Source organism: Urocampus carinirostris, chromosome 2 (assembly GCF_059441175.1).
Source record: "Urocampus carinirostris isolate Australia breed hairy pipefish chromosome 2, RoL_Ucar_1.0, whole genome shotgun sequence".
Taxonomy (NCBI): Eukaryota; Metazoa; Chordata; class Actinopteri; order Syngnathiformes; family Syngnathidae; genus Urocampus; species Urocampus carinirostris.
This window is the reverse complement of record NC_142350.1, coordinates 29,927,361-29,939,496: the sequence shown is the minus strand read 5'-3', so window position 1 is coordinate 29,939,496 and position 12,136 is coordinate 29,927,361. Positions and strand designations below refer to the sequence as shown.

The following is a 12,136-nucleotide window of genomic DNA, read 5'->3' as shown; positions in this document are numbered from 1 at the left end:
CCAGGATAATTGTACGTCGACATGCTGCTATGGGTACCTGGCTAAAATTAAAAACCTCAAAAAAGGCTGTGCAGGATATTGGAGAAAAATTGTGTGGTTTGGTAACATTGAGTATCTATAATGAGTATTTTTCCTTGTGCTTTTTAGCACTCGTTTTCAGTGACACTACACACAATACAGTGGCATATTGGTGTCTGTCCTTTTTACGCTCAATATTACTTTTCTTGTTTTACTAAATATTTTTTCATATACTCAATACTAAAAAATGTTTTTTGAAAAAAATTACATAATTCTCTTATGTTAGGATTTTTGGTTAAAAAAAAAAAGAACATTGCTCTAAAATTGAGCAAAATCAACTCCAATCAGCAAAACTGAATAAATGTTCTAATTTATTTATTGTATTTTACTCAAATTAAAAACAAAAGAAAAAAATACCGTAAACCATTTTTTTTAGAGTTTAATTGTGTATACTTTGTAAATATTTATTTTGTTCAGAGTAAAACAGGTACTGTTGATAAAAAATAATAATAAATGAGAACAAATCACAGTTAAAAAATGTTCTACTTGCTGTCACCATCTTCTTGGTTTAATCATCATTGCAGCCTCTGTCAAGCTGCTTGTGTGGTGTGAGCAAGTACATGCATTTCTTGGATGCACTTTTCTGTTATAAAGCTGGCGTAACTCATCATTATGTCTCCTAGCCTTCTTCAACTTCTTTGAATGTCCATGAAAATCGCTTTGTTACACCAAGGACAACCCATAGAATCAAAGCGTGTAAAATATTTACCGCAAAACATGGGATAATGCTGACAGACAAATAGGAATCTGCCTCAAACATTTGTGCTTCGTTCGATGTTATTTCTTGTAATCTGTTTGTTTTATTTCTGTTTACAAATAAACAGACTTGTATAATTATTCCCAATATGGTAGTTAGCCCTCCTCTTTCAATTGACACATTTTACATGATGAGGGTCTGTTCATGCTAATTTTACTCATGCACAAAGCACAGAGTTACTTTAAACTTGCGTCTTCCTCGACACATATATTCCACGTGTCTCACTCTTACTTTGATCGCTAGGGTGCCTCTGGCGGCAGTTAAAAAAAAAGCATGAATTAGCTGCATCATTGCATAAGCCGCAGGGTTGTGACATAGTTAAAATTTTAGGGTAATTTAAATTGGGTTATTTTTTTCTCTTCATAGCAACTGATAAGGTATAACCACAATTAATTGAAATTGGGCCAATGGTTCATCAACTGGTAAAAACATCACAACATATGCATACTGGCAGGTTCAAGTACCTTTAACAGCCTCGTCCACTACTTCAACCACCCGATCGATCTGTTGGACCTGCAATACACGAAGCAGCACAAAGGTTTATTGATGCCCAACATTTACACGATCAAACAAAAGCCTAATCTCGACAGCATAAACACAAGTGATCCATATTACAACAAGCTGTGCACACAAAGGCAATTTGCAGTCGAGTTTAAACTGATAAAATTCAATTGTGTCCAAGTGGATTTCATGCTCACACTGTGAGCACCAAAATTCATAGAATACCGAAATGTCACAAAATTTCAGCGAAATGCCTTGCATACAGTGTAGGTGGCAATCAACCGTTAGTGAGAGAAGCTGTGTGTCATTGAGTTGCTACCAATGTTTGAGGTTATGCCATTAAACAGTACATTTACTTTCAACCTGTAAAACCGTATGTGAGAGAGGTATGGCTACGGTTTTAAAATGGCCATTAAGCACATGGAATGTTGCAATATAAATCCTTGTCCATGGCAGCAGAAGCCATCAAAGGATTGTTATCAGGTCACAGTGTGCGCTATTGTATATTGGGCATTAACAGATTGGAGTGAAGAGCAAAGGTGTGTTGACAACAGAGGACAATCAAGACATTTGGGGGGTCAATTGGTGGATCGGGACCTATTTTGTGTAAATGGCTGGCAGCTTGAAAATAATTACAAGGGCCTGCTTTTAATGGGCATATAATATAAATATTGACCTTAGGAACAACACAAGACATGCTGGTTTTCCTGGTGGTGTCATCCCTTGCATGTCATTGAGATAGTTGGTAATACTGTATTTAAACTTGGGTAACAGCATTTTAATGTAAATGATTCTTCATTGTTTTTTATTACCTGTGACTGACTGACAATCAACTCGTGTTCAACTGGGCTATTCTGAATAGAGTAAGGGGTGTTGAAAATAGATGGATGGCTAAACTTGTTTTTTTTTTTTTCAAACATGCCTTGTGAAACTTAAGGCACTACCAGTAAGACAATAAATACGTATTAGGTAATATTCTATTTTAAGAGTGAAATTAAATTATAATTAATAATATAAAGAAATGTGAGCATGTTTTATATTTTTTCCTAAAATCATTGTGAAATACAGTGAACCCTTGTTTATTGCAAAGGTTACGTTCCAAAAGAAACCTGTGATTTCCATAATTATACAAAATATACACTCTTATTTTAAGGCCAAAGCATTTGTATAAAAGTAAAAGTGTGCATTCTATCCCCCGTAAGAATTTATTCATATACTCCATTTGTTTATTTACCTACTTTCTTAGGGACTTAGTAGTTAGACTTAGTCCAATCAGAATGAGAACACAATGCATAATGAAGCAGCAAGACTACGAAAAGTTAACCGCGTTGCAGGGAGGGATTACTGAACTGGAAAACAATATTTTTTCTGAGAAATTTAAGTTGTTGTCAGTAAAACAAGAAAAATAAACCTTATCGATTTGATTATTTTTTCAGTAGAAACATAATCGTGAAAAAATGGTAATTAATTTTAAAAAACTACAAAAGTAGGAAAATTATCTGAAATAGATAATGGTAAACTATGTTGCTATTACTAAGCTGTTTTCTTTTTTTCTTGAATAAGTAGGAAAAATAGGTAAAACCATCAAAAAATTAAAATCTTCAGATACATGTATTTTTTTTTTTTAATACTGTTCAAATGCGAAGAAAATTTTATAGGATGCCAGTTGCTTATTTATAGCTACTGTTGGTCGTTGTTTTGACTATTACATCACTGTCGCAATCAGCCCATCATGTTGCTGTTCTTTGATTTAAACACCCTTTAGGGATCTATTCATTGTTGTTTTTGTAACCTTAAAAATTTAAAGGCTTTGGACGGGTTGAAATTATCTTATCTGAAAGATCTTCTCCCTGTCCTCCTTGCAATTCTATTGATGTCGTCTTACCGTCTTTTGAGCGTCTATTAAAGATTAAACTTAACATCTACCATAGGAATAGCATATGTTTAGGAAATTATAAATAGATATTTTAATGATAAAAAAAAGTATTTCTTTTTTTTTTTTTTCAGAAACCCTGGAAACCACTGCTATAAAACTAAGTACTGTACAAAGTAGCATACATTTATTTGAAACTTGTGATGTAAAAACAAGAAACTAAATGTGCATTTTGTCCAAAAATGTGTTCTCTTCTAGTACTTCTTTTAAGTGAGGTTCAAATATAGCTTCGTTGTCAATGTGAAATAATTACAATCTGGGGAACAAATACAAAGACAGGACAAGATAGTCAAAGTACGAGATGATGACCGTTAAGCTGGTTGATGTATCCTGTTGTTTACACCAATCGCTTACACACGTTAATTCTCCGATTTGTGTGCATGGAGATGTGTGACGCATCTAAGTCAAGGGATGTGACATGTCTGCTTCAGACACGTGAAACACGACAGCCTTGCGTGACTCGGTTTACCTCGCGCACAGTTACGTTGTCATTCAATTACCAACAACTTCTGAAAGGCAAACAACAAAGCACACCATCACCCAGCTAATGTGAACCGAGGAGAATTAGTTCAAAAGCACTCTTAAGTTAACCATCCAGACGAGAAGAGGATTAAAAAAAAAAATTCACTAGTGGTAACTCGAATCTGTATTTTATATACTGTACCACCAACTGTCACTACTTTTTGTGTGTTTTGATAAGGTACATGAAAGCATGAGAGACGGTTTGAGAAGAAAATCATACTTGCTTTCACATATCATACTCTCGCACATGCACAACTATACTCTATACAGATATAGTCCTGCCCATACACAAAACACTACTATACTGTGTCACCTATACTATTATACTCTCATACGAACTATTGTACTCTCATACACACTACTAGGCTTTGACACACACAGTACTTTACTCTCGCACGGCTACTACTATACTCCAGACACACTACAATAGACTCACACACTTCTGTACTCTCTCCCACACATACACTACAATACTCTCACGTATACATTACAATAGATTATCACACATTCTATACTCGCTCACACACACTTTCTCAATAAAGGGTTTTCACATCTAGTGTAATGATCACCTTCACCTTTTAGCGTTGTTTACTTTGGGTAATTTTGTTAACTATAGCAAAGCACACTGATCTGTGTGTATATGTTGTACAGTTTGACATCAAACTGGAGTTGCTATCAGTAGAGAAGTATGTGTGAGAGGGTACAGAAGTATATTTATGAGAGTAAAGTAGTATGTGTGTGACAGCATAGTAGTGAGAGAGTATAATGTTAAAGGGTCTTTATTTATATTGCGCTTTTCAAGTCACTGAAGACCTCTCAAAGCACTTTACAATGTGCTTCACACTTACCCATTCACTCACCGATAGGGATGCAAGGCACCTAACATGGAGGAATCAAACCTGCGACCCCTCAGTCCCAAGACGACATTCTTAGCTAGGGTGTGTATAAAAGTATAGTAGTATGAGTGAGCGAGTCGTTTTGTGTGTGTGTTTGAGAGTATAGTTGTATTTGTAAGGGACTATAGTAGTCTGTGAGTGTATAGTAGTATGTGTGAGTATAGTACTGTGTATGAGAGTATAGTACTGTGCAGACATGGGACCAAGTCACACATGTGCAAGTCTCAAGTAAGTCTCAAGTCTTCACCTTCAAGTCCCAAGTAAGTCCCAAGTATTTTTTTCTTGGGCAAGTCAAGTCACAAGTCAAGTCCCGAGTCTTAGATTGCCAAGTCCAAGTCAAGTCACAAGTCATAAAAACAGCGACTCGAGTCGACTCGAGTCCAAGTCACTAAGTCTCAAGTCCCCATGTCTGGTACTGTGTATGAGAGTATAGTACTATGTATGAAAAAGTATGGTTGTGCATCGGTATGACTGTACCTCTATAAAGAGTATAGTTGTGCATGTGTGAGAGTATAACGTTATATGTGAGAGCAAGTATGATTTACTTCTCAATCGGCTTCTCACATGAAAGAGCTTAGCATGCACCGGAATGCCTTTGTCTGCGATAGTTACCATATGTACCCCTTCATGCGTGCACGGTATACTGTTCATCCGTCTCCATGTATGGATGCAAAATGCAATCTACTCATGACAATAGCAAGCGCAGCAGCGGCAAACTTCCCAGCTGTTTGTGCAGCACCCCGAAGGCGTACGCACGTACCCGCTTGTTTATCAGAATGTAATTATATTATACATACATGTCACTTGAATATGATTTGAATGTAATTACGCTGCATAGTGGCATGTTTACTTAAAGGGAACTGCATTATTCATGGGATGGACGGTTAATGCAAAACTTGAGCCGCTCCCTACTGCCCAACAACATGTTTAAAAGTGACAGTAATAAAGATTGCATATCAAGTTACTTGATTTGCTGCCAATTTCAACAAACATTTTAACTAGATTTGAAAGTCCTTCAAGGAGTATGTGAACTGAATATCCTCATTGGAAGCTAAAAAGAAAGGAGTGCTTAGAACATAATTAGTGTTTGAACATATACTGGACTGTCTCAGAAAATTAGAATATTGTGATAAAGTTCTTTATTTTCTGTAATGCAATTAAAAAAACAAAAATGTCATACATTCTGGATTCATTACACATCAACTGAACTATTTCAAGCCTTTTATTATTTGAATATTGCTGATTTTGGCTTACAGCTGAAAAAAACTCAAAAATCCTATCTCAAAATATTAGAATACTTTCTCAGACCAAGTAAAAAAATAATTTTATAACAGCAAAACTAAATCAAACATTTGAAAATGTCCATTGATGCACTCAGTACTTGGTTGGGAATCCTTTTGCACGGATTACTGCATCAATCCGGCGTGGCATGGAGGCAATCAGCCTGTGGCATTGCTGAGGTGTTATTGATGCCCAGGATGCTTCGATAGTGGCCTTCAGCTCATTTGCATTTGTAGGTCTGGTGTCTTTCATCTTCTTCTTAACTATACCCCACAAATTCTCAATGGGGTTCAGGTCAGGGGAATTAGCAGGCCAATCAAGGACCGTGATGCCATGGTCAGTGCACCAGTTACTGGTGGTTTTGGCACTGTGGGCAGGTGCCAGATCATGCTGGAAAATGAAATCCTCATCTCCATAGAGCTTTTCAGCAGATGGAAGCATGTAGTGCTCTAAAATCTCTTGGTACACAGTTGCATTTACTTCTGGACTTGATGAAACACAGTGGACCAACACCAGCAGCTGACATGGCTCCCCCAACCCTTGCTGACTGTGGGAACTTCACACTGGATTTCAAGCAACTTGGATTTTGCTCTTCTCCAGCCTTTCTCCAGACTCTGGCGCCTTGACTTCCAAATGAAATGCAAAACTTGCTTTCGTCTGAAAAGAGGACTTTGGACCACTCTGCAACTGTTCAGTGCTTCTTCTCCATAGCCCAAGTCAGACGCTTCTTCCGTTGTCTTGAGTTCAGAAGTGGAATACGACTACTGTAGCCCATTTCCCGGACACGTCTGTGAACTGTGGCTTTTGATACCTGGACTCCAGCTTCAGCCCACTGTCTTTAAAGCTCCCCCAAATTCTGGAAGCGGCTCTTCTTCACAATTTTGTTAAGGCTGCGGTCATCTCTCTTGGTTGTGCAGCGTTTCCGGCCACATTTTTCCCTTCCAACAGACTTTTTGTGGATATGCTTTGAAACTGCACTCTGTGAACAGCCTGCTCTTTGAGAAATTTCTTTTTGTGTCTTCCTCCTGATGGAGGGTATCAATGATGGTCCTCTGGACAGCAGACAGATCAGCAGTCTTCCCTATACTTGTGATTTAGTTTACTGAACCAAGCTGAGTGTTTTTAAGGTTTAGGAAACCCTCGCAAGGTGTTTCGAGTTAGATGATTTAGCCGATTAGTTGAATAGCCTACTTGTATACTTTTTCATGATATTCTAATATTTTGAGATAGGATTTTTGAGTTTTCTTAAGCTGTAAGCCAATTTCAGCAATATTCAAATAATAAAAGGCTTGAAATAGTTCAGTTGATGTGTAATGAATCCAGAATGTATGACATTTTTGTTTTTTTAATTGCATTACAGAAAATAAAGAACTTTATCACAATATTCTAATTTTCTGAGACAGTCCAGTATATACTGTATATATATCTTATATCTACAAAAGTTTGAGGAATGATTGTTTCCAAGAATCTTCAAGAATACTTTTTAGAACAAGTCCAATCCCCAAATCCCTAACGATACGGAATATCAATGGCATTAGTACATATCAACTCTGCGATAAAATTGAAAACAAAAAAATGCCTTTAAATCCCCCCCCAAAATGTTTCCTTTATATCGTAATCATTCAACTGCATCTACCACTTATTTTATTTCAGGTTGTTGGATGGCAACAATAGGCATCAAATACTGGTATCGGCTACCATTGCATCTAACGTTGCGTTAAAGAAGGCAGGTCTCTGCACCGATACTGACAGGTGGTATTGGTTTTAACCCAGAACTAATTGTTTCCTCATGGGTTTATTTTAAAAACCTTTATTTGTAGGTAACGAGTTTATTGAGGTAACGGTATGTAGTAAGAGTGCAACAAAAACAGCTTGAAAACAGCCCTGAAGAATTCTCGTGCCGGCGTGATGGAGGGGCCTATCGTGGAAGAAGAGCCGGAGCTAGCTAAGCGGCTAGCGGCGTTATAAGTCTTCGGTACCATCCGTAATCTTGGTAAATGCGAACTCACGACCTAATATGATCATCGAGTGCTGGTGGAAAACATCGCAGCGCACAGGGAGCGCAGTTGCTGTGTTTTGCGGAAACGTGGCTCACGTTTTAGCATTCCGGACGCTAACGTGTAGCCACCCGGAGCTACCCGGAGCTATCCGGCTTCAACGCTGCTATACAGAGACACGAAAGCCGGGGGGAATCGGAGAGGAGGCGGACTTGCTAACACAAGGTGGTATATCCCTGGATTTTCATAAAGAAAAGATTTCCATCTGCCGCTGGGATGTCGAACATTTGGACTAGCGTGACGTCATCCACTCCGCTACAAGCACCCCTAGGGCATCATGTTAATCCGTTAATAAACAACGGGGTAGACTGCTGGAAGTGTGAATTTCCCCACGGGGATGAATAAAGTATCTATCTATCTATCTATCTATCTATCTATCTAATTGTGCTCCAATTGAAAATACGCTCTTCTGTGTGATAATTGTTGATTTGGCGGTAAATACCGTATTTTTTGGACTAGAATTGGCACCGGAGTATAAGAAGTACCCCTGGCCAAAATATAAATGAAAAACCTTCAACTTACCGCCTGGAAAAAATATGGTAATTAAGACTTTGTAATTATTTTTTTTTTGCCTATTCATCCTGATAGTCTCTTGTCTTTTTTCTCTTCAAAGTAGTGCTTAGAAAACTGACCGAATGTATAATAATAATGCAATGCATGAGAATAGCAGATTGTAACAATAGTGCAATTGTTCCCAAACTTTTGCAGGCTGGCACCCCCTTGGCCCCCTAGTGTATTACTACCTTGAAAAAAACGCAGTGCTTTGCGGTTTCACAATCGCACTACATTCCAACTTCTGACTTTGACTTCGGACTGACTGGGGGGGGCGGTGAGGAAGAAGAAGGCGGTATTTTGCTATACAATTTGAGTTTAAAGTAACAGTCTACTGTCTCACCGCCCCCCCCCCAGACCTTTCCACCGCCCCCAGGGGGGCAATACCGCCCACTTTGGGAACCACTGCAATAGTGTAATCAAAAGAAATGCAGTAACATTTAGGAGCAGCAATTATGAAACCCAAAATCAGTCCCAAGGTACCGTATTTTCCGGATTATAGGTCGCACCAGCCAAAAAATGCATAATTAATGCAAATATAAATGCAAAAAATACATGTAAATTGCACCGGAGATAAAGCCACACCCCTACCACACCAAACAACCCCCAACCCCGAAAAAAAACTGACTTCTACTCCAGAAAATATGGTACTTTCTAATTTACAATGGCTTAAACTCGATTCCTTAGTGGGAGTTGTGCAGTATGATGCATAGGAATATCGTGGTCGATAATACAAAGATTTGCCCTATCAATGAATCTAAAGGGTGAGACTTAATATATGTGTATCGAATGCTTGCTTCAGGTATTTGAAGGTCATGATTAAGTTTAAATCTACAGAATGATATTAGCATATTCACGTTGACAGGTGAAAAAGGAGTATTTTCGAAATTCATTTTTCTTTGCTCAACTAACGTGCCACTCACAGGTATATTAAAAGGCTGTTTAACAAGAAATCATTTTCTAAACAATCAATAATGAAAGTATCCTTGCTTCCATGTTAAAAAAAGATCTCTGTTATGTATTTGGAGGAAAAAAAGGTATTTTTCATCCCTCTGGGAAAAAAAACCAACTTTTTTTTTCACATGAGAGCGTCAATATCCGAACCAAACGAAAATGTTTGTACACCACAATAAGTTCTCTAATAATGTCTATATGATGGTGTTAAAATCTCATTTGAAGAAAAAATAGTCCTGAATTCATTTACACCCCTCAATATAGAAGCAGGATTATTTTAAAATTTATATTTGACAGTACAGAAGTTATTTTTAAAAACAAAAAGGTGTTTACCAAGTACTTTTATTTTTTCAAACAAATGCTTAAGCCTGTAATTAGGGTTTGTTCTTTGGTTTCAATGTATAGTATAGTTTTTTTATACATTTATAAAGGTTTTATACTTCACGGATTCTTCTTCGTGGGTCCTTTTTGAAATGCAAATTGTGTTTTCAATAGTCAAGTCAAGTTACAGTAGACTGTTGCTTTAAACTCAAATTGTATAGCAAAATGGTGAGTCAAAGAGGGAGAATAAAATAAATACCCCAATGATGCTGAGCCCTTTAAGATAATCCATCCGGGGCTGGGCCTGTGGAACACAACCAGCGACCACCACTTTTTTCTGTTGCTCCTGGGCTTTCCTGTGCGAAGAAAAAAACATTTGAAAATAATATTAAAACACAGTTAGGAAGACTCAATAAAAAGACCAAATATGAATCAAAACACATAAAATGTGTGACTGCTGGAGCGGTGAGACATTGATAAATGGATTTTACTATGGCAGGCTTAAAAAGAACACTGCAACAAAAATCGCAAATTCTTCTTTAAAAAAAAAAATACAAATAAAACAAAATGTTCATGTTGGAAGTATTTGACGGTTGCTGGCTAACCCACACAAAAAAAGGTGTGGTCAAGTGACAGCTTGGCAAAGTCAATTTAAAATTTTCATTTTGTTTTGACATTTGTCGGTACAAATTGTTTTTGTGAAAATAAAATTTGTATTAAATATCTTAATACTATATTTTTCTGAGAAACAAAATAGAAGCAAAAATTGGTAATATTGAGTAAACCACAGATAGCATATTAGCAATATACAACAACAGCAGCTTGAGAAATGTGATTGATTGCAACAAATGCAAACCACTCTCTTGCCGTAACACAACAATGAGATGATCAAAATCACAAATAGAGAAAAGAAACGAGAGAAAATGCTTGATTACATCTTGATCCAATCTTGTTTAGGTGAACAACAAACACATAATAAAACAAATACAACATTTAGAATCATATTTTGATTCTTAGATTTTTGTATGAAACTGGTCAATTTCATTGATCGGTTACAAAAATATTGTAAAGATAACATAGACAGTCAGCAAAACAACTTTCAAAGAGGATCCAGTCACAAAAAAGTTGTCTTTCCATTTAATGATATGACAGTCACATTTTTTTAAGGACAGCAAAGGTTGAATGGTGTATTTTAAATGTATGTTTGATAAACAACAAATAAATATAGACAAATCAGACTTGAGTCAATTAAATTTACATATAATTCTGGTTATTCCGACACACAAATCCTGTAAATGTCTATGACAGGTGAATAATAAAACGATGCAAATGTACATTATTAGATGACAACATATCATACGTGCCTACAGCACAGTTGTGAAGTTAACTGTTTGCCGTCCCAACCCAGAAACCATCAACATGGTAATACGACCAATTATTTTATAGTTGTCTATTTCTGTGAGATAAAAAAATAAATAATAATAATGATGTTACATGGCAAAGCGGATTATGTGGATGGGGGTAGGGAGGTATGGGAGTGCTTCCATGTCACCTCCAGTTAGCAGAAGCAGCAAGATTTGAGACACTTGGTCTGTCTGACAAAAGCTTTTGGAGGCGCTGCCCAGACTCCACTATGAATCTTTAATAATGAAGCCTCCTGACAGCTGGAAGTAGAAAGCAGAGGAAGGGAGGGAGGTGATGCATGAACGCGAGGCAGGAATTAAGAGGACAGAGGAGGAGGAGCAATAAAACTGGATGCAAACTGTCACTTGTGTTTTGGTTCACAGCGCGTTTTCTGTCTACAGCAAAACAAAGGTACCAAGGTGGAGGAGGTGGGCGTGCGAAGGGGAACGCAACAAAAAAAACTGAATGACAACAAACAATCCGGTTTAAAGAAAAACGGGAAATGTGTAAGGGAATATTTTACAGGCTTTTAACACATTTTCCATGGCCAAATTCAAGCACTTTTAAACCACCTTCAAGGACAATTTTACAATGTTTCCAGTACCGTTAAAAGGAAATCCGCTGTGAATCAATCCATAGCCCTATTTATTGAGTGACTGAATGCAGGATAAAGAACCGGAAAACTTGCCAAATCCTAAACAAAACATTTAAATAGCAGCTGGAAGGAAATGAAACTGTGTTTCTATGCCCCAATTTACAAGTGTTTAAACCTATCTCTGTTTGATTACTGTTGTATCAAATATTCCAGTTATCTTCGCCACGGACAGTACTTGATGACACTTCACATGACAACTGCAAATGCAGCTTTCTTGTCAGCGTC

The 12,136-nt window shown here is 37.2% G+C and overlaps 1 protein-coding gene across 2 annotated transcripts in view; it reads right to left on the bottom strand.

The window, feature by feature from the left end:
• The window catches only part of cdkal1 (CDK5 regulatory subunit associated protein 1-like 1), a 381,323-nt gene that overhangs the window by 262,972 nt on the left and 106,215 nt on the right, over window positions 1–12,136 (bottom strand). For both annotated transcript variants that reach the window (XM_088326179.1, XM_088326180.1), the window contains 2 exons: window positions 10,112–10,208; window positions 1,300–1,348 (listed from right to left, as the gene is read on the bottom strand). In XM_088326179.1, the coding sequence (XP_088182305.1) occupies window positions 1,300–1,348; window positions 10,112–10,208 (146 nt within the window). The remainder of the gene's footprint in view (window positions 1–1,299; window positions 1,349–10,111; window positions 10,209–12,136) is intronic.